General features: G+C 40.7%; 3 protein-coding genes across 3 annotated transcripts in view; 2 read left to right on the top strand and 1 right to left on the bottom strand.

Moving 5' to 3' along the window:
- Positions 1-324: 324 nt before the first annotated feature.
- On the top strand, positions 325-22,427 carry LOC310856015 (transmembrane protease serine 9-like; the record flags this gene model as incomplete). Its single annotated transcript, XM_083761230.1, has 13 exons — positions 325-575; positions 683-954; positions 1,128-1,273; positions 1,366-1,612; positions 2,658-2,876; positions 4,657-5,109; positions 5,214-5,387; positions 17,621-17,839; positions 19,058-19,105; positions 21,208-21,379; positions 21,487-21,758; positions 21,932-22,077; positions 22,170-22,427. The coding sequence occupies exons 1-13, from the start codon at positions 328-330 to the stop codon at positions 22,425-22,427; spliced, it is 2,874 nt and encodes a 957-aa protein (XP_083617356.1). The 5' UTR covers positions 325-327.
- Positions 8,969-24,054, bottom strand: part of cblc (Cbl proto-oncogene C, E3 ubiquitin protein ligase) — a 56,072-nt gene continuing 40,986 nt past the window's right edge. The window contains exon 14 of the transcript XR_014569019.1: positions 8,969-9,051. The gene's annotated coding sequence lies outside the window, so the exon portion shown is untranslated. The remainder of the gene's footprint in view (positions 9,052-24,054) is intronic.
- The window catches only part of LOC310855720 (meprin A subunit beta-like), a 28,985-nt gene continuing 19,405 nt past the window's right edge, over positions 14,475-24,054 (top strand). Inside the window, exon 1 of the transcript XR_014569017.1 lies at positions 14,475-14,549. The gene's annotated coding sequence lies outside the window, so the exon portion shown is untranslated. The remainder of the gene's footprint in view (positions 14,550-24,054) is intronic.

The raw sequence follows: 24,054 nt of genomic DNA, 5'->3' as shown, positions 1-24,054 counted from the left end.
GATTTGTCACGATCCGAGTTGGCTTTGTCCGCGGCGTAACCGTCTTTAAATAAATACTTTAAGAAAACCCTGTGGGCTCCCCCTGAAAGGTGGAGGGACTGCGACGCTCTATACTCTAGGGAGCAGGGTAATTGCCGAAGTGTTCACAGGTGTGGAAGGGGCATGGCACTGTTGGGCTGGAGAGGGAGTGGGAACAGGTGTGTGACAAGGACTGAGTCGGAATGGAGAGTGGCTGACATGCAGACAGGGGAAGGGTCAAACCATGACAGTTACAATTAGCTACAACTAAGGCATTGTAGTTTGTAGTTTGTAGTAATACTTCATCGTATGATAGAGAGCATAAATGATGCATTACTCTATTGGCTTTGCAACCCAGATCAATTGACGGTTGTGTCTCTCTCAGTGTGCGGCCAGCCTCCTCTGAACACCAGGATAGTTGGAGGTGAGGACGCTCCTACAGGGAGCTGGCCGTGGCAGGCCAGTCTACATTCATCTAGTACTTTTCCAAGTCACTTCTGTGGAGGATCTCTTATTAACAATGAATGGGTGATGTCAGCTGCTCACTGCTTCGCAAGGTGGGGTGTTATTATCAGCAAGAGTCTCTGAGACCATTTCATTAATACTTGCAAAAGGAAAGTGAATATTGTGCTAATTATGGATTGCCTTTTTACTTTATTCCTAGTAACACCGTACCATCTGGTCTCACTGTTTATCTGGGTCGGCAGAGTCAAGAACTATCCAATCCTAACGAGGTCTCTCGGTCGGTTAGCCAGATCATCCGCCACCCTGACTATAACCTTATTAGTAGTAATAATGACATCGCTCTCCTGAAACTTTCATCGCCGGTGACTTTTACCAGCTATATCCGACCAGTATGCCTGGCAGCATCGGGGAGCACCTTCTACAGTGGCATCGACAGCTGGATCACCGGCTGGGGTAGAATTGGATCTGGACGTGAGTACAGTACAGTAAAGGTCCATTTTAATGGTAGCATTTCAAACCAGGTGAATTACAGTAATACAACAAAGAAACCTCCATACAGAAATGAACTCGGTGACTGTGATGAAAGAAAATAAATACGTTTGATATGATCATTTGCTCATGAAACTAACTTTGTGTCTCCCTAGTTGCCCTTCCTTCCCCGCAAAACCTCCAGGAGGTGGAGGTTCCAGTGGTGGGGAACAGACAGTGTAATTGTGACTATGGAGTGGGCGCCATCACTGACAATATGATCTGTGCTGGCTTCACTGATGGAGGGAAGGACTCGTGTCAGGTGATCATTTGAATGGTTGTGTTCATTGTGAGCATTTCTTCCCGGAAAAGATCTCATTGTTTTAATACAGCATGTGTTTCCCTACACGACAGGGAGATTCAGGAGGCCCAATGGTGAGCAAAGAAGGTTCTCGCTGGGTTCAGTCTGGAATAGTGAGCTGGGGTCAGGGTTGTGCCCTGCCTAATTTCCCTGGAGTCTATGCCAGAGTGTCTCAGTACCAGGATTGGATCAACGGTCACATCAGCAGCGACCAGCCAGGATTTGTCACCTTCACGTCCTCTGGGACTAACAGTGACCTGAGCGTCACCTGTGCTGGCCTTCCTACAACCACAGCTATAGGTAAAGAATGACTGGCACAAAATAATCATGCAGTGCATGCCGTTGGAATTTTTAACCTGCCTGCTATGCTCCACAACAGATAAGATAAGATACAACAAATATGGGATCCATATTTTCCATTTATTGGCCCTCAATTAGCTGCCAGCCTGCCACCTTGACCATAGGGTTCCTTGACAGAAGTGATACCACTAACCTTGATGGATAGGATCATCATTCCTTGTTTATTTACTTTATTTTAATTTATCATTCCTTGTTTATTTACTTTATTTTAATTTACTTTCTACCTTCTCCAGTGGATATTAATACTATTATTGTTTTTCATTAAATTTTCTCTGGGTAGCTTTTCCCATCTAGACTGTCAAGTACCATGTGTCCATATACAGTATATTGTTTATTTTTATGTTTGTATTTTATGGTAGGTACGTGTATGTGTGTATATCTGTGTCCTTTGTTCTGCAACGTGTCTGAGCTGAGCTGTCTTCCCAGTAACTGACAATATTGACGCGTCATCATCAGGTCATTTACTGCATTGTTTCTCAATTGTGGTCAATACAATAAATTAAAATACAAATCTTCACTTTCCTACATGCATGGTCAGGGACCACATTCAATACCTTCACCGACCACCAGTGGTCCACGGACCACCAGTTGAAAACTCATAAAATAGATTATATAATTAATAAAATAAACTAAATGAATGCCATATTTATAATAATTATTTGGATGGAGCAAAAGGCCTGCAATGTTTTATGACAATTGATTGATTGATTGATTGATAATTGTATTAACAAACAATGCAGAATGGGTATAGTTCAAGGAAAGTAGGCCTACAGGTCAATACAAAATCTGCAAAGAAAAAGACTCAAATCTCTTTTCACTTAATATAACCCTTGCGACATGATGCAACTAATTTACTTGCAACCATTATCCCCAATGGCAGTTGCAAGGAGTTGCATTGGTGTGGTTTGGGACCCTAATGGGTCCCAAACCATTAAGGGGAGACCTTGAAATGTAAAATTTTGAGAAACACTGTTCCATTATGCAGGTTACTTCATGCATGCTAGCACAGCCTCTGGCATGGAAGGAGATTCCATCTGGATGCAGACCATGAAGATGAGTCCCAGCAGGACGTGTCATGTCCAGTGTCTCCAGTTCTACTACTACCACAGCGGGAGCCCATCAGACCAGCTCAACATCTGGATCAGAGAGTTCCAGGACCAGTGGGACTCTACAGGAAAACTACGTCTCATGGGACAGATCACTGGTAAGGACGGACGGACAGACGGACAGATTGATACACAGAAAAACGAATGGACAGACACACGGACAGACTGTCAATCAACACTTGACAAAATATTCTTCAACATTCTCCACAACAAAAGTATTAGTAAAGTATAAATCATGTAACTGCATCGTATACAATTTAAATTAAGACAAGGATTACATTGAGTATTGTAGAACAGGACTCCCAAATAGCCTCTGGCTATGGCCCTATTGTGAAAGGGGAAAAAACACTCACGCACACACAATCAGCAAAAAATCTACATGCTCATCTGTTTTCGTGATGTTATGTCATTTTAGTTTCCTTCTATTCATCCTCTTCTTTCAGGTGCATCCATGCGATGTATTTTTGTTTTTAGGTATTCTATTCATAGTGACTCATAGGAATAGACTACGTGACAACCAGGTATAGTCTGGTGACCACCGTAAAGATGGGTGACAGCCGGAATGTAGACGGCCCCCCGGCTGACCGGGTTACCCGGGAGCAGTACGGGTTGGCGCCCCAGCCTATATCTTACGTGAGGAGGAAGCCCAAATAAACCTCGGTGAGGCCTTTAGGAGGGCCATTCAAGCCGCAAGCGTAGCCTGCAGCACCACCGTTGCCCAGGTGGAGCCTGCAGAATCATTGCGGCTCAAGAATTTACCACTACTGAATGAAGTGTCTGGTGCTGGGAGTGTGGTACAACGCACAGGTCCTGGACCTGGTGTGAGCAGGAGTGGACCTGGTGAGAGCCTAGACCTTCCATGCGCCAGATTGGTCTACCTCCCAGTCCCGGCAGAGTAGTTCCGGAGCGGATTGATAAAAGAATGGGCTCCTGATTTGGAGCTGCCTCGATGACGCACAATATTGCATTCACAGCTCAGAGGTCTCATTCTGTCTTAATACTCCACAAATCTGTGATTGTAATTTCCCTATTATCAGCAGAGTGTCAATTCCTTGTGCCCATTGTGTTTAATTGTCTAGTCAAAGAAGTTATTTGATATGTGGTGCTTTGTGCACGATTCGCTCGTTCAGTTTCATCACCCCATTGAGCTACTTTGGCTCGCTTCACCGACAGTAGCTCATTTCAAAATACTTTACCAGTAAGACGCCTGAGGGCGAGAAGTGAGGGGTGAGGTCGTGTGCACGCATCCACCTGGGTGACAGCAGACTGCTGGGCAAGCGCTGGAGCTTTGCCATGGGGTTCAGATCAACATATGGAATGAATTTTGTACTGGCCATATATGGAGCGTGTCTTGAGTGTACAGGGTCTGATGAGGTCAGATCAATGGAATGTCAGAACAGGTCAGCTCCATATATATATATATATAAGGGTGGCAGCGGGGGGCAGTGTCTTGAGTGTACAGGGTTTGATGAGGGCCCAGGTAGGGCCGGGCCTTAATTTTCAGGTCTGTTGAGAACTCTAGTTTTCGCCGGCTGCCTGGCGCATTAATAACTTTGGGGTCAGAACACTTCTGACATATATCCATATATATGGAGATCTAAGGGTTTGAGGTTTGAGGTCAGAAGTAGAGTTGTTGGCCAATATTGATGACATCAGGGATCTCCATATATGGGCTTGATTGCAACAGCAGGTCACATTTACTATGGCATCAGGTCTCTATCCCTGATGATGTCATGCTTTCCCCATGTATGGGGATTTTGAGTGATACACTGACTGACTGACGGGAAATGCACGATTTCATAGTAAATGCGACCAGCTGTATGGGTTAAAATACTGTTGCAATTACATCCTTTATGATTGTGGAACTCCTTCCTCCAGGTTCACCAACATCTCATTGGCAGCTCCACCATGTTTCTCTAAATTCCAGCAAGACCTTCCAAGTGGAGTTTCAGGCACAAAAAGGAGCAGGTAACTCTTCAGGAGGCTTCTCCATAGATGACATCAACCTCTCCGAGACGGAGTGTCCACATGTGACCTGGCAGATGAATGACATTGAGCAGGTTTTGTCCACCAGTCCCTACTTTACCTTCTTGTATGGTCCAAAGCAATATTCCAGTGAAGGCTATGCATATCAGGTTGTAGCAAGACTGGTCAGAACTTACATCGGACTGTTTGTGCGTTTGGTGTCCGGTGAGAACGATGACCAGCTGGAATGGCCCTGCGCATTGAAGCAGGTGACTTTTCAGTTGCTGGATCAGAACCCCAATATCCAGTTGCAGATGACAAAGCAGAGGAGCTTTGTTAATGATGCCAATGAAACTGACAGTGATGGTGAGTTTGAGGGACTGTATTTGTTCTGAAAACCTGTTGCTTGACATCTTCAACAGTATTTTCTTGTGGGTTGTTTACCATTTCTACCTGTCATCTGTAAACAGGTACTTATACTTGGGGCAACCCTCGTCAAAATGGTGTAGTGGTGACAGGGGAGAACAATGAGACATATTTTGCCAACCCGTTGTATGGCATAACGTACTTTGCCAGTCTGAGTTCAATGAGAGAGAGAGACTTCCTGAAGGGGGGAAATGTGGTTTTCCATATCGACTTCCAAGGTAGGCACACTGACTACTAGGTAAACATTTCACCTTCAAAGTTGACCATATAACCAGATAAATGAATTATGATTCTATACTTTACATTTATACTTGTATGAGTTGGAACCACTGTAAATAATATTTTTTCTTCTCTTCTAGATATTTCTCCTCTTGTTAATGGCAGTGATCTTCCATGTCCAAAACTACAGCCAGCAAAGATTTCACATCCTCCGGATACTCTTAACAATCCATGTGCCGCACAGTAGGACAATATATCTGATTATTATGGGGATAAATGATGGTGGCCTATTGCAAGACGAGTACAATTTAGCACTACATTGCTAAGTACTGCAATTAATTATCACGCAGTTTCACACACAATTATTCTCTGCAATCCATCCAAGTTGACAACTATGAGAAAAAATGCTGCTATTACCCTATTGTTCTAAGACTACAGTACGTTGTTCTTCCAATGGAAATATCCTAAAAATGCGGTCGTATTATAATCGGGGACTAGACAATTTGACATTCAGTGTTCTTTTTCCACAAATGGGTCTTGGAAAAATGTGGGTCGTCTTATATTCAGTCATCTTATATTCTGCGCAATACGGTACTGTATTACTGAACACATCCTTTGCAATGTAAGACTACTGATTGTAGATGTCGTTGTTGTTACTGTAAAGTCGCTCTGGATTAAGAGCGTCTGCTAAATGCCTAAATTGTTGTTGTTCCCTAGGGTGACGACAACCCCACCTCCAACCACCCCACCTCCAACCACCCCACCTCCAACCACCCCACCTCCACCTACTCCACCTCCAACCACTCCACCTCCAACCACCCCACCTCCAACCACCCCACCTCCAACCATTCCACCTACTCCACCTCCAACCACCCCACCTCCAACCACCCCACCTCCAACCACCCCACCTCCACCTACTCCACCTCCAACCACCCCACCTCCAACCACCCCACCTCCACCTACTCCACCTCCAACCACCCCACCTCCACCTACTCCACCTCCAACAACCCCACCTCCAACCACCCCACCTCCACCTACTCCACCTCCAACCAACCCACCTCCACCTCCACCTACTCCACCTCCAACCACCCCACCTCCACCTACTCCACCTCCAACAACCACTCCATCTCCATCTTCAACGACAGAAGGCGATGACAGGTGCTCATTTTGAAATTGCTCATTGCTGAAAATAGCTGATCTACAAGCGACAAGAAATGTTGCGTGCGTGTGTGTGTGTGTGTGTGTGTGTGTGTGTGTGTGTGTGTGTGTGTGTGTGTGTGTGTGTGTGTGTGTGTGTGTGTGTGTGTGTGTGTGTGTGTGTGTGTGTGTGTGTGTGTGTGTGTGTGTGTGTGTGTGTGTGTGTGTGTGTGTGTGATATAAATATATATTTATTTATTTTCCCCCATAGAGTAATCTTCACGTTCTATAAGAACTGTGTTCCAAAAAGAACCAAATTAATATGGCGATTTAGTTGGTTATGTTACCAATAGAAGAAATTACTCTGTCATAGGGATGCACCAATATAGAAATTCTTGATGGATACAAATGTTTAAAATAATTTAACCGATAGCCGATACTGTTACCAATATTTATTTTGTTTTTGTGGGTATTTTTTCACCTTTTGTGCCAGGTAAACGAATACATCTTCATTATAAAAAATAACTGTTCAGAATCTATTCTATAGCTTGGTTACAGATAAGCAACACACCAACATAGCCAGCACAAATTGTACGCTTATCAATAACATATAGATATCGGCTACTGCCATAGGTTAATGTCAGCTTAATTTGCCGATACCAATATTGACCGAAATTTCGGCCGATATCACTCTGTGACCCAGGAGGATATAGTGGCATCTAGCGTCAATGATGGCAAACTTTGTATCGAGTTTATTTGAACCATTCATTTTCCTCCTGCCTGCAGCATCTTCTGCTTCTCTTCTGGAATGGTGTCCTCCCCTCTGCTCGTCATCCTGGCTGTTGTGATAATTTTGAATCCGTGATCTCCTACCATCTTCAACTCAACCTTATGATGCGAGGTGGAAACTGGGAACTTTCCCACTTGGAAACTTACAGCCTCAGTGTTCAAGTGGTTAGTCAAGTGATACCCCCCACCTCTTTATAACCCCCTTGTAGATCGTGAATTTTTGTGTAATTTGATTAACTTTTTTTACTCAATCAGATATATCAAATCATATCAAATCATATCAAATCATATCAAATCATATCAAATCATATCAAATCATATATCAAATCTCATATAACGAGTATGAAAGATAGGATTAAATTATAGAAAATAAAATCAAGTAAGACATTTGGTGGGATGTGTCTGTAGTATAATAGCATTTAGAACTTTAAAATGGGCCTGAAGTTCAGTGTTTTCTGAGCGGTGAGGGGGGCTTTCTAAATGGTGTAATTTCTGTTATATTAATAACAACCCTTCAAATAAAAGCTTTTTGTCCAAGTCAGTTGATGTCTCACTTAAATTAATGCTGAAATGAACTTTTTTTTTTAGCAAAAATCATGCTGCACTGGACCAGTCTGGTTTTGACTTTTTGTATTTAAGGTCAAGCATGGTCAGGTCACACATGTTGGTTTAAACTCTGTGATGGATGCTGACAGGCCCGGAGTGGAACTCCAAATCAGGCCGGGAGTTATACGCCCTGGAAGGCCACACCGCAAAATGTTGGGGGCCCTTGGGGGACATTTTGTGGGCCTTTACAGCAATTTCACATTAGAAATGTACCATCTGATGTTATTTATTATTATTATTAACGTCTTCCCTCCATTAACATAAGACAAACAATGTAGTTGTGCTGCAGCAACACTGCCTGAATTGAATTGAAATTGACTGTGGCTGGCCTGGCCTGAGCTTAGGAGAGATTTCTTTTTTTGCTGGCCTAACCTCATGCAAAAAATAAAAGAATGGTCCCGGTCCTCCCGACGGCCAAACCGGGCCTAGATGCTGACGCCTCAGTAAGGTTCTTGGTTCTGTGATCCCATTAGAGTAGAAGCAGTCAGCTGTCCTTGCACACTTTAAAAAGAACACTGTCCAGGTTTGCATTCAGACTCGAGGATCTGACCCTCTCCAAGGAGTCTGACCACAGCTTACTCCATCCCTATACATCATGCTCTCTACAGCTGATTCACTGCCTTCCAGGTCCCTGCATCAATTTTAAGGTTGTGGGTCCGGGCGTCCCCTTTCATCCAGCCATACACAGCATATTTACACAAACTACTACTGTCGTGACTCCTACTCAACACCAGAGGGCATCCAGAAACTGATCATTGTTTCTCCTCCATCAGATCTAACGATTGGGTTCATCTTTGTCTTGTTGCTCATGTTCCATGTTCATTGCATCTGTTAGTAACAGAGTTGCTTCAAGTGGTGATTTGGTCACTTCTCAGTCTTTTCTTTGTTCTAGCTGTAGTAGCCTAAATCACTGCTGATGATGGAAATTATCCGTTATTTATTTGAGAATTTAATTCTCACAACACTCATTATCTTTTCTGTGGAATAACGCAGCTGCAATTTATGCAATATGCATAATAACAAACGTTATGAGTGGCTTATATTTTAAGGTATCAATTAAATAATGATAAGCATATTTCCACAGTTTGATATTCAGAGCAAGTATGCTATTGTTGCCCAGTGATGAAGCGCCTAATTACTAAAGCATCTTCACTAAAGCAACTCACTTGACTGATTGTATTATCAAGTGCAGGCTGTATATTATACTATCAAGACAACACTGGAAAAAGCTCAGACTTTATTATCCCTAGAATAAGCACGGCTGATTTTCACCTGGACGATTATATTTTTGCAATTTTCATAATGTTGCTGTCGCTGATGTCTGAGGTGGATGGGTCTTTCAGTACTGTCGTGTAAATTCAACAAGTACACTCATCTAAACTGGACTAAAATAGACAAAGTAACGAAGAGTATAGACGGTAAACTCTTAGACGGTCGGATGAAAGGAAACAAGCAGAGAGAGGTGAACTGAAGATCCATCGATGTATTTATTTGCAGTAGGCTAAGTCAGACAAAGACAGAGGGCTTTCCGCGGCCCTTGAGTTGAGCCGCGGAGCCCAGGGCACATGACCGTACGGTCACACTGCCCCCAACAAGCCTAACTCAACATTGTATTTACAGACATATATATAGTTTACATCAAACAGTTGAGTTCTGGGAGGGGTTGGGATTTAACATAAAGATCAACAACGTGCATAGGAATAGCAGATGGCTGCTACGTGTGTTTTGATTCACACCTGAGAGAAGCTTCAAAGGAGTAATGAACAATGCAGAGTACTTGACTGAGTGATTGCTTTCAAACTTGCAGACAGACAGACTAGACAATCAACTTACCACAGAATGTAGTAGAATAAGAATGAATTATTGAGTCTAGATACGACATTCCCCCCTTTCAGCGGACTTACCGTCTGCTGAATACAAAATGTGGAACAATAATTATATTACACCCCCCTTGACCCAATCACATGACATACTAAACATAAGAAAAGAACAACAGAAAGTGACACTTTAAAAGTTCCCAAAAATAATTCCAGGCATATATGAAAATTGACAATTGCACTTTACATCAAACAATGCAAAAATGGAGCACAATTAACTGACATTTAAACACACCACAACTTTGTCTTACCCTGTGTTTCAGTTTTAAACACACAAGCTTTTTCAGACACGCTCAATAATCCATTTATATTTTGAAACTATTTTCCTTCAAAAGTTTGATCTTGATGACAGCACGCTGCAATTACATTATCCCAGTACCCACCTTTAAGGGCCTGGGTAAATGACGAATCGACCTATGCTACTACTGTTTACTCACTCACGTCCAAAGGTCCAAGTTATCTCGATATTAACAGCAAAATCTCGCACATCGCTGGCAACTAACTGCCTTTTTCGTTGACTATTCTTCGCACACTAAATTTCATACGAGAAGACAATAATTAGCTCTATTAATACCAAGACGAATTACATACTGACGCGTATTGATAGGACCGCTATCGTCCGCCTGACACAGCCACATACAATTGTTTTAATAAAGCTTACCATTATTTAATCATTTCCAAGACCTATAGGCTCTTTAATCAACTTTCTAACTAATTTAAACTTCGACAAAACACATATCAACACATGCCTATTATATGTTGAATAAACTTATACATTACACAAACGTTTTGAATACAGATAGATTGTTGAATCTCTTCCATCTGTTATAAATGAACTCTTTCTAGTGTCGCAAAACATTGTCTCTTAACTTGTTTAATATCTATTATTCGTTTGAGAAAAAATCAATCTACTTTAAGAACGGTCACTGCTCAAAAATGAAGCGATAACCCAATATCATGCTACTTTTTCATCAGAGTTACTTTCAGTCCCACACGTATTACTACAGTGAAGTAATAGACTAACCTATTTTGACCGCTATTTTCACTTTGACTACTCTAGCCCACATTTCCGACACAGAAACTGTCCATACTGTATTTTAAATCTCTCTCAAATATAATTTCCCTTCTAAACATGTGACGTAGGTAGCCTACCTTTCGTGGTCAAACTGAGAACTGCATCATGTTATGAAGAAAACCTTGTTGCAATGTTTTGTCCGCGCACTGCCCTCACGTGTCCATTGTCCTTTCGTCCCGTCCAAACACACAGTCACACTCCCCCCTTCCAGACATTATGAATATGAAATATCACACAATGACTGGAAAGAAAAATATACGCAACATCGTGAGCTTGCAGATCTGCTGTTTGAAGAATGAAGAATGAATTATTGAGTCTAGATACGACAGTACCTTCATGATGCTCAGTGACATCATAGAATGTAGGTTTGTTTCCCTGCCCACATCCCTGGTTTTTTTCTACAGGCAGGTGTTCGGGTGAATTTCAATTAAAAACAATTATATGCACGTTTTTCACCGATTTTGTCCCCTCCATGATATGTTTTTTGTGAAAGGTCATGATGAAATAACTATAAAGAAGAGTAGCTCAAGTTACCATGCTGTACTTCAATATATTTAGATGAGAAATATTTTTATGGAATATTTTACATTGGGTAAAATATACCTATGTTTAGTGATTGTGCAACAAAATCACACACGTGTGAACTGAGTGGTGCAATTCCCCCCCCCCCCCCCTCCCCCTCTCTCTCTCTCAAACACACAGACACACACACAAACAAACAGGTACGAGGACATTGCAAGCTGGTTGTAGGAGTGGTTTGCACCACTCAAAAATATGTTTAGTGTTCTAGGGTTATAAACTTTATTCTGCAACTATACTGTATGACTAACCAAATAATCCTTTATCAACCGACCCCTTAGTACAGATATACATTTTACAGTGCAGTACAGGAAATACTTCTGTCTTTTCCGACCCCCTTCCCTTCATGTCATTTTCCCCATTGTCTTAGTTATAGTACACAATAGTTAGCGTAGGCTATGCTAGAAGCTATTTCATGTAGGGCTTTAAAAACAAACCATTCTAGACAATTCAATCAATGCCAGAGCCAGAACAAGCGTGATGTACTGTATTTTCTTTTCTTCTGCATTTTGTTTTATAATTTGTATTGATTTTTTACATTTTTGACAGCATACAGTACGTTGTGCATAAATCAAATGCCTTCTGTCCCAACATTGGGTCAGCCCGTAGTTTGCCAAAACAACATTAAAATCAGCACCAGAGCAATAACTAAAAACATTAAAAATAAAAATAAAACAGCTGAGGAGAAAACAAAAGGGAAAGAACAAACAGAATCCACAACCATCATTATACATATATCGTTGACTAGGATAATAACAAAAACAAAAACAGAGAGAGAGAAAAGTAAAGAAGAAAAGTGAAAAAATAAATAAAATAAAAATAAAAGTCCTTGGGTTGTATTAACAGAAATGTCATCAACATGTCTAATAATAAACGGGTAGAGTCAGGGTCCAAGGCCAAACCACTGTCATGATGCAATAAGTATAGGCTGGGAGTTAAACTAAGAAGCTTGCCTAGGATTGTGAAAATGGACCTTCTTCCAGTATTGCTGAATTAGATCACATTTCCAGAAGACATGCATAATAGTACTACTTCCTAATGACACTTGAAGCAAAGTTCTGAGGAGTTGGGAAACATATTATGAAGACGGAGGTGTGTAATACGTTCTGCGAAAGAATTTGAAATGTAATTAATGGATGTTTATAGAGGTACATTTAGGAAATATCTTGTTACAGATGAAGATCCACTCTTCTGGGTCAAATTAGTTACCAATATATATATCTGAAATATGAGCCTTCCTAACATCGGGGCTAATAAGAACTTTTTCAAAACGTAGTTTCCCCTCTCTCCTCTGACTTTCTAAAAAGTGTCGGATTTGGAGATACTTGAAGAAGCCTAACCTTTAGTAGCTGCATTTTGAACCATCTAAATCGAGAAGGAGTGCACTGGGTGTGATGACAGTGAAGTGACAATTGAAGGAGTTTTAGACCCTTTTAATAATAATAAAACAAACATTACTGCATTGATTACAAAACTGGCCAAACAATTGTCAAGAAAATCACAGATCTACAGGCTCACAACGACTCTGCGTTGTGTGCTTGTAGATCTATTTTCTATTTTCACGATATTTATCTGTGGAACCGAGTCAAAATAAATGAGTGGGGGGGTTCCCAGTTCCAATATGATTATTTTGTGGGCTCACAGCCTGAAAATGTTGAGAATGCACTGTTCTAATCTAGACAGTTAAACAGGTTCTTCAGATAACTCCGTAGGTAAAACTCTGTCAGCTGCATATTTCTCAAAGTAGAAAGTAGTCTTTATGCACAGTATACTTTCTATATGATTCTTCATGTTTTGAAAAGAGCAGATCTACAAGCTCACAATGCGACACTGTGAACTTGTAGATCGAGCCTTTAACCACATTTCAAATGGCCAACATGTCTATAGGGCTGAAGTGGTCCACCACCACTGATTTATTTTTATATCTAATGTCGTAACAGCCACATGACATAAACCATATACATGATCCCAAGGACCAGATTAATAATAATAATAATAATATATAAGATTTATATATCGCTTTTCTGTACCCAAAGTCGCTTTACAGAAAGAAGTACAGACATATTTTATTAGAAAACTATTTAAAAGGTTAAAAACTAGAAATCAAAATCAAATGAGGGACAAACAAGAAGTGTGTGTGTGTGTGTGTGTGTGTGTGTGTGTGTGTGTGCGTGTGCGTGTGCGCGTGGGGATTGTAAATTAATTCATCTTCAGTGTTCCGTTCAGTCGTCCATTCATCTCTACAAAAGAACAAACCGTACACTGGCAGCAACCTTTGCAACAAATGACAGCTCCATCACACCTACTGTATTGTTGCAATGATATGACTTGTCTGTTGTTACAGTACATCTGTCAACAGTTGTTATGCAGCCTTCACACATTCCTAAACAACAGTGAATACAATACAAATTCTCAGCTCTTTTATCCTTCCGAACAGTTTTTCTGTACATTTTCCCACGACTGATGAACATCCAGTGCTAAATTAAATGGACAATTTAATAGCAAAATATCTGATGGAATGCTGTCTGGCTGATGAACTGTGGCCAAAAGTTATATTATACAGCATCATGGAATTATTGTTTGATTTTCTCCAAAAAATACTTAGGGTATGCCATATCACAACAGACAAAATCACAGACAATATCCATCATATCATGATATGAATATATTTTGTCCTGAATCTATTCAGATCATTTTTTAAATGACGTGATCGGCCCCAATTTCAAATCATACGATCGGATCGGAACAACCCTAGTTCGTACAGTTTTACTCTTCAATAAGTAAAATATGTTTTGATATTGGGATTTTGAAAAAAGGTGTATTATAGTAAAAATGGATACAGTATCTGATTACAGTTGAGACCAAGTGGATAATGCATTTGAAACTATGCATTGATTGACAAAGGGACACATTTTTTGAAAATTCTCATTTGGTATGTCCTCCTCTGTTGTTTGAAACCAGTTTGGGCTATCCAGAAATAGACTGCTTATAAGCACGATGTACAGAACTGCACCACACAGACCTAAATATTCTGCTGAGCAACAGACAAATGAATCTATACAGGCTTGCAACATGCTAATATTAACCTTTAATTAAATGTAATGTAATTGAATTCAATTTAATAATTCCAAAAATGAACTACAAAATAACTTTTGATAAAGAATATTACTAAAATAACTATTACTACTACTACTAGTAGTAATAATAATAATTATAATAATAATACTGGTAATACTGGTAATAATAATAATACACCTTTCCATACAGCGTTCCCATTTTTTAAAGCTATGCCTGACCAAGGGACTGTGAAAAGGATGAATACTTTTATACTTCTTGTGCTGTGTTATTCATCATTCTCCAGGGTAAGAGTACCATTTCTTATACACTTGTCAGGAAAGGAATTTACAAAATAAGCATGTAAATTGTTTAAGTTCGTAAAGTATAAGCCTAACCTTAATAAGTTCAGAAAGAATACCTTTTATATCTCTGCTGTCGGGAGGAAAGCTCCAAAATGTTCATTTTTCAAGAAATGAAAAATATAAATTTTTCAGGAAATAAAGAAAACCTTATATTTTTTAAAACAAAGCAATACCGCCTCATCAAAGTTGATGTTTTATATATTGTCAATTACTTCCATGAGAGGGGGAGAGGTGATGGAGTTAGTTGCTTTAGCAGACATTTTGAGGGTCCAATGGAGTTAAGAGGTTTTGTCCAAAGCACCTTTTACTACTTTCCATTGGTTCAATATTTTCGAAACAACACACAGACGTAAACGGTGTTCAATATCACTGATTTATGCCAAAAAATCTAAAACCTCCCGACAGCAACAATCCAGAATGATTTTTCAACTGTATTTTGTTTATAAATCTATATTTTAATAAATCTCAATGTGACACAATAAATCTCTGACAAACGTTGAGTTTTGATTTGATCAAATCTATTTTTTCCCCTCAGCCTGAAACAATCCATGGTAAGCTTATATTCATTAACTAAATAACGTTATTTCAGTTGTTGAAATGGGTTTAAATGGGCCCAATAGGCATACTTTATTTGGATTTTTATTCCTGTCAGCCTACGGCATCTATCTGGTGCTCAGTGTTACATACCGTTGTTTCTGTCAGTTTCACAATGTTGTATCATCTCTCTGTTGCTCTAGATATTGGCGATGGCAAGGACATTACTGAAATCAACGAGGGTAACAAAATGTTAAACAAAATGGAATTCAAATGAAGTGAACTATGTGTATACGTGGTGTCATCCATTTTCTATGTTCTCGTTACAGGTTTAGACTTAACATTTGGTGACATCAGGGAGGTGAGATTAATATTGCATAAAATGACTACAATTTAAACACTTAATTGGTACCCTATTCAGTGGTGAGCATTTGGTGAAACATACCATACCATACCATATCTACAACCTCACAACAACGCATAGCAACGTGATGCCTTTTGAGGTTGTAGATTGGCTTTTTTAGGTCAAGGGAGGGGGCCTAGTTTAGACCCCTGCCCTGAGGACTAAGTAAAGGCTTTAACTTGAGGAAATTGACACTTGCATACATGACATTACGTGTGTGAGATTACAGTACTTTAAAGTTACATAAGATAAAGGAAACTTTGTTTTCCATTGAATTGTCCAAATTAAATGTGGTATAGGCCACTAAGGCCAGTACTATACAGTAGTATACAGTCTACAGACAAACTAATAGATACCATTTAAATGTTATGTAATAAAACCCAAAAACACTAAATACATGTTTTTCTTGATTTCAGACATATCAGAGAAACACCATCAGTCGACAATGGCCAATTCCAGTACCCTATGTTCTGAGACAGTCCCTTGGTAAATACAAAGCTGACTACATATACAGAATAGAAATGTACTATTATTTTGTAATATTTACACTCTCAGTCAGAGATTAATTATTTATCACAGAGGATATGGTTTCATAACCAATAGCATGCAGGTAACCATTTGATCATTACAATAGTGTGGCACTACACTATGTTTTGTACATCTTATCTAAAAAGTAAAGAGATGCAGTCATTCAGATTTAGATTTAGATCAGGTTGTTGCATTCAGACTGAGACAGATCTCCTGAAATCAGGACCACCTCTGAATGTGGCTCAAGTCACATTTGAAAAAATCTGATTCCATGTGAATTGTATGTGACCTGTCTGCATTTAGACTAATTTAAACAAATCAGATTTAAATCTTGATGTGGCACATATCTGATTCAGGCTGGATTCAGGCTAGATTTGGCTGCCAGTCTGAACACACAGATCTGTGACAGATCCGATCTGGTCACTTGCAAATGCAGTGTGAACGGTCGGGCCAAAATAAATGAATCAGATTTGAATCAGATTTGACTGGATGTGACTTATAGTGATGACAAAACAACACACCACTATCGGTAAGTCAAAGCAATCACTGTAAAACAGATTCCTGACATTTGACTCATTTTAACCTTGCATGATATGACCGTCCACCTCTACTGCACAACCATGACACCATCTGGACCATTTAAGACATGAATTCCAAGGGGGTCTGCCTGAGAGCCTTTGAACAATTCAGACTGAAGTCATGCATTGATTTCAAGCCCAGGGACTCTGAAGATAACTACATTTCTGTCCACACGTCACCTGGGTAGGTTTTATGTCTGTCTGTCTGTCTGTCTGTCTGTCTGTCTGTCTGTCTGTCTGTCTGTCTGTCTGTCTGTCTGTCTGTCTGTCTGTCTGTCTGTCTGTCTGTCTGGTCCGTCCTTCCTTATAACATGGTGAACAGATGGCCATAATAACAAGTTAAATTACCTTTCTGGCAACAGTGTTGTGAATGCAGGTGTAATTTAAACATTTTTCCCCTGTTCAGATGTTGGTCCTACATTGGGCAATCAGGCTTTGGTGAAGATGGACAGCCGCTCAGTCTTGGGCCAGGATGTGATACAACATCCATTACTGAACACGAGTTTCTCCATGCTCTGGGCTTTTATCATGAACAGTCCAGACATGACCGAGATGACTACGTGACCATTAACATTACTAACATCAAAGAAGGTTTTATTAACATCTAAAGTTCCTTTTTATTACTCTTTGGAGTTAAATTAATACTTATTAATTTAATGTATCTGTAATTATCTTATGGTGTGATGATGGATTTGTGTCTCATCTAGGTAAACTGCATAATTTTGCAAAACTAAGTGAAAACACGAGCAGCACCCAGGGAGTCTCTTATGACTACTACTCAGTGATGCACTATAGTCAGTATTCTTTCTCCAATGGGAATGGGCCCACTATTATCACCAAAGACCCAGAGTTTCAGAATGTCATTGGTCAACGTTTGGAAATGAGCTCCAGCGACGTGCTGAAGCTGAACCGACTCTATCACTGCAGTAAGGACCATATTATTTAAACATGTTACACAAGAATACAGGTACAAACGTATATTTACAGTGTTCTAAACATTCACAGACCAACCTAATTGTGTCCTATTCTATGCTCTAATGCCTACAGATTCAACCATTGCATTTATAATGTACTGCGGTTTTTCTAATGTGACCGAATGTGGAATGAGTCGCTGTTTGAGTACAGATGGACGCTGGGAGTGGGTGACATCTGCTGCTGGGGGTCCGAGCTCTGACCACACTAACCTACCTAGTGTCAGGCCTGAAAGTGGTATGTTTTTGAGTGGTGCAACCACTCCCTTACGGAGCTGTGTGTGTGGGTGGATGCCTGCCTGCCAGGGTGGGTATGAGCTCGAAAACAGCATGTTTTTTTTCACCACCTGTGCGCAACCTAACACACACACACAAACATCGGGCCGGCCCCCTGGGCGCGTTCCTGGGGGTCTGGATGTTCCGGTGACCCTCCCGGGGACTCCCGGGAAAAGATTATAAGTTTTATATAATATATATAATATATAAGTTTTCTTTGTCCGTATGTACCATGAAGACATTTCCTGTCAAGCCAGAAAAACCCACCTATAGCTGAAGCCATTCGTACACTTAGACGTATTATAACTAAACCTGATGACACTTTATGTAGTCCAGCAGTAAACAAACCTTCTTTCATTTCAAGGATATGCATTAGGCCACGGACACACGAATCTCACGATACAATCTTAAATGTACAAATGAACTGAAATGTACAAAACACATGCTAGGACCTTAAGTATCTTAAGAAGACATTTCCTGTCAAGCCAGAAAAACCCACCTATAGCTGAAACCCAAACGTTTAGAAACCTCTGTTCCCTCTGTCCCAATGAACAAAACAATTATAGCTGTACATTATTTAAATTTGTCATTTTTTGAATAGCTTGTTTCCTTTCCTTTTCAGGGGCTCACTCACAAAACTCACAAGATGGTAAGTACTGTTATCTTTTACCTGGCTAAAGAGCAATAATATCTGCAAGGTCCTTGCAGATTGTTTTTCTTTCTATGAAAAATGCAGAAAAACACATGCTAGGACCTTAAGTACCTTAAGAAGACATTTCCTGTCAAGCCAGAAAAACCCACCTATAGCTGAAGCCATTTGTACACTTAGACGTATTATAACTAAACCTGACAAAACAATGTGCTGTAAATTATTTAAATTGGTCATTTTTTGAATAGCTTGTTTCCTTTCCTTTTCAGGGGCTCACTCACAAAACTCACAAGATGGTAAGTACAGTTTTCTTTTACCTGGCTAAAGAGCAATAATATCGCTGCTAAGGCTGCTCATTTCTTCTAACCTAGCCCGTTGATGCATATTGTGGTTGAATTACAGACTCAATAAGGTTATAAAAACATAACTGTAGCCTATGAAAAACTCAGTGTAAACGTCCTTGCAGATTGTTTTTCTTTCTATGAAAAATGCAGAGAAACACATGCTAGGACCTTAAGTCCTATTTATGTGTTTTATTTAAGTAACAGCAGACTGTCTTCAGTGACACCTTTTAACTATTTGCTCCATATACAGCCTATGCTATTTTTCTATTAATTCAGTGGTACAAATGTAGCCTACACATGTTAGCTGTCACGGTGAGTCAAAGGGTAGGACCCAAATGCAGGACAAGAGCAGGAATGTTCAAATAAAATGATTTATTAATGCAGAATGCCGTCAAGCTACAAACAAAACAAATGAGTAGTAGCAGCATGCAGAAATTGCCAAAAATGCAAAGTTTAGCACAAAACAGTAAACCGAAAGTTCAAACATGCAAACCTTTCGAAGCAGTAAAGTACAAAAATGCAGCCTTTCAGAATTGCAAAAAAAAACAGAGAACCAGGAACCCAGGTAAAACACAGGGGACAAGGAAGTATGTTCTGACAGTGGGAGTGTGGAAAGAGTCCAGTCTTATAGACCGATTCAGAAACGGGTCTCATGGTCGCAGGCAACGTATTTCCTGTAGGCGGAGACGACATAATTATCTGCGGTTTCCCCGCACAAGGCTGCTGCTTTATACCTCATACTAAGCATTAAAGTATGAGGTATAAAGTACAGCAGCCTTGTGTACCTAAAACAGAAAGATTGGGTATTGGGTAAGACTGACGTTATGTATCTTTCAGGACCTTTCACTGCTTTGTCTCAACCATTACTTTATGGCTCTGGTCTCAGCCATCGCGGTAGATATTTTGACATTCCGTATTTATTTATTTGTATGTTGCCACTACTGTTGGAGCAGCCATAAACTACACAGGTTCATCCCGATGTTCTGGGCATCTTTGTAATGTTAAAGGCCTATTCATAGTCTGGATTTTCGGTGGTGAGGTGACCACCGCTCCGGTGGTGAGCTGACCACCCGAGCTGAAATAACGTTGAGCGGCCCTTCTCTCTGTTTTTACTCACCACCGCTCAACGTTATTTCGCGGTGGTCGCGGTGGTCAGCTCACCACCGAAAATCCAGACTATGAATAGGCTTTTAGTGTTAGTAAAAAGCAGGTAAAAGAGTAACGTTTGAGGCAGACTAACATCAGTCTCTTTTCCATTCACTGTAGTAGAAGGAGGTGCGGGGAAACCGCAGATATGTCGTCTCCGCCTACAGGAAATACGTTGCCTGCGACCATGAGACACAATATTTTGGACCGATCAAATCATTAGAAAGAAGATAAAGGCAGGAGACAACACTATTTGTTTTGTTTTTCTTCTTATAAATTATTTGATCGGCCCAAAACATTGTGTTCATTGTCATGATTTGTCACGATCCGAGTTGGCTTTGTCCGCGGCGTAACCGTCTTTAAATAAATACTTTAAGAAAAGCCTGTGGGCTCCCCCTGAAAGGGGGAGGGACTGCGACGCTCTATACTCTAGGGAGCAGGGTAATTGCCGAAGTGTTCACAGGTGTGGAAGGGGCATGGCACTGTTGGGCTGGAGAGGGAGTGGGAACAGGTGTGTGACAAGGACTGAGTCGGAATGGAGAGTGGCTGACATGCAGACAGGGGAAGGGTCAAACCATGACAGTTACAGTTAGCTACAACAACTAAGGCATTGTAGTTTTTTGGGCAAAGAGATGTGTTTTAAAAGAACCCGAGAATCTAGTATAGAATCCTGTCAAAGTTATTAAGTGTGTGTGTGTGTGTGTGTGTGTGTGTGTGTGTGTGTGTGTGTGTGTGTGTGTGTGTGTGTGTGTGTGTGTGTGTGTGTGTGTGTGTGTGTGTGTGTGTGTGTGTGTGTGTGTGTGTGTGTCGTGCGGGATTAATACTTCATCGTATGATATAGAGCATAAATGATGCATTACTCTATTGGCTTTGCAACCCAGATCAATTGACGGTTGTGTCTCTCTCAGTGTGCGGCCAGCCTCCTCTGAACACCAGGATAGTTGGAGGTGAGGACGCTCCTACAGGGAGCTGGCCGTGGCAGGCCAGTCTACATTCATCTAGTACTTTTCCAAGTCACTTCTGTGGAGGATCTCTTATTAACAATGAATGGGTGATGTCAGCTGCTCACTGCTTCGCAAGGTGGGGTGTTATTATCAGCAAGAGTCTCTGAGACCATTTCATTAATACTTGCAAAAGGAAAGTGAATATTGTGCTAATTATGGATTGCCTTTTTTCTTTATTCCTAGTAACACCGTACCATCTGGTCTCACTGTTTATCTGGGTCGGCAGAGTCAAGAACTATCCAATCCTAACGAGGTCTCTCGGTCGGTTAGCCAGATCATCCGCCACCCTGACTATAACCCTATTACTAGTAATAATGACATCGCTCTCCTGAAACTTTTATCGCCGGTGACTTTTACCAGCTATATCCGACCAGTATGCCTGGCAGCATCGGGGAGCACCTTCTACAGTGGCATCGACAGCTGGATCACCGGCTGGGGTACAATTGGATCTGGACGTGAGTACAGTACAGTAAAGGTCCATTTTAATGGTAGCATTTCAAACCAGGTGAATTACAGTAATACAACAAAGAAACCTCCATACAGAAATGAACTCGGTGACTGTGATGAAAGAAAAGAAATACGTTTGATTTGATAATTTGCTCATGAAATTAACTTTGTGTCTCCCTAGTTGCCCTTCCTTCCCCACAAAACCTCCAGGAGGTGGAGGTTCCAGTGGTGGGGAACAGACAGTGTAATTGTGACTATGGAGTGGGCGCCATCACTGACAATATGATCTGTGCTGGCTTCACTGATGGAGGGAAGGACTCGTGTCAGGTGATCATTTGAATGGTTGTGTTCATTGTGAGCATTTCTTCCCGGAAAAGATCTCATTGTTTTAATACAGCATGTGTTTCCCTACACGACAGGGAGATTCAGGAGGCCCAATGGTGAGCAAAGAAGGTTCTCGCTGGGTTCAGTCTGGAATAGTGAGCTGGGGTCAGGGTTGTGCCCTGCCTAATTTCCCTGGAGTCTATGCCAGAGTGTCTCAGTACCAGGATTGGATCAACGGTCACATCAGCAGCGACCAGCCAGGATTTGTCACCTTCACGTCCTCTGGGACTAACAGTGACCTGAGCATCACCTGTGCTGGCCTTCCTACAACCACAGCTATAGGTAAAGAATGACTGGCACAAAATAATCATGCAGTGCATGCCGTTGGAATTTTTAACCTGCCTGCTATGCTCCACAACAGATATATGAAATATGGGATCCATATTTGCCATTTATTGGCCCTCAATTAGCTGCCAGCCTGCCACCTTGACCATAGGGTTCCTTAACAGAAGTGATACCACTAACCTTGATGGATAGGATAATCATTCCTTGTTTATTTACTTTCTTTTAATTTATCATTCCTTGTTTATTTACTTTATTTTAATTTACTTTCTACCTTCTGCTGTGGATATTAATACTAGACTGTCAAGCACCATGTGTCCATATACAGTATTGTTTATTTTTATGTTTGTATTTTATGGTCCGGTGTAGGTACGTGTTTGTGTGTATATCTGTGTCAATTTACAATTTACAATTTAGGCATTTAGCAGACGCTCTTAATCCAGAGTGACTTACATTAAGCAAGAACAAAAAAAAGCATGGGAATACATCACATAAAAACATTTATCAAGAAATATGCGTAAGCTGAGAAAGTAACAGTGGAATATCTATATAATGAAGCTATACATATAAACTATACATCTATACTACTATGCTATACATATGTACTATGACGTGCTATGACTACATACAATGCAATTATAGTGCTGTCTACATAATATGCTATAAGTCTGTATCAAATGCTATCTAAGGCTACAGAAATGCTATCTAAGGGGGTGGGGTAAGTGCTATGGGCCATGATGGAGTCTGAAAAGGTGGGTTTTCAGACTGTATCAAATGCTATCTAAGTCTACAGAAATGCTATCTAAGGGGGTGGGGTAAGTGCTATGGGCCATGATGGAGTCTGAAAAGGTGGGTTTTCATGTGTCCTTTGTTCTGCAACGTGTCTGAGCTGAGCTGTCTGTTTGTTTTTGTTTTGTCTGTCATAAAAATGTAAAAATCACTGAACATATTATTAAAAGAAAATTCAGCTATAAGTGAGTCCCTAAAAACCCACTTATAGCTGAAGCACAACACTTAGACGTATAATGACTAAACCCAATGACTGGTACAGACACTTTATGTAGTACAGCAGTAAACATAAACCTTTTTCATTTCAAGGATATGCACTCCCTAGAGGCCATGGAAAAACATTGTCCCTGCATCCCTCCACATCTGCCGGTTATAGCGCCACCATGAGGCCGATTTCTGTTAGTCGCACAGATTTCATCCAAATCTCACGCAAATCGGTCCACATGATCTCTGTAGTCATGTGATCAAGACGAGTCTGTTGGATTTATCAGATTCTACACTGATTGGCTTACACACTTTCAACGTTTGCAGGATTGGCCCGTTTTGAGGGGAAAAAAGCCTCAAATCATCCAATTGCCATCCAAGGCAAGAAGAAATGGCACCCTTTTCACATTGGCCTATTATAGTGCCACCAGGGAGGCCACAACCTGACCTGCCCTGGTGGAGACCTGTGTCGATGGGCATTTTATCTAGTTATGGGCTCATTTCCTTATAATGGTGACTCAATCAGGCAATCTGGTACAGTTTCCCTTGAGATTCTAACTCCCTTTTCTGTGGAAGTTCTGTGGAAGTTCCGACTTCCCAGTAACTGACAATATTGACGCGTCATCATCACGTCATCAGGTCATT

The sequence above is a fragment of the Protomyctophum parallelum genome (assembly GCF_964188405.1).
Source record: "Protomyctophum parallelum genome assembly, chromosome: 3".
Taxonomy (NCBI): Eukaryota; Metazoa; Chordata; class Actinopteri; order Myctophiformes; family Myctophidae; genus Protomyctophum; species Protomyctophum parallelum.
This window is presented reverse-complemented; position numbering and strand designations above follow the sequence as displayed.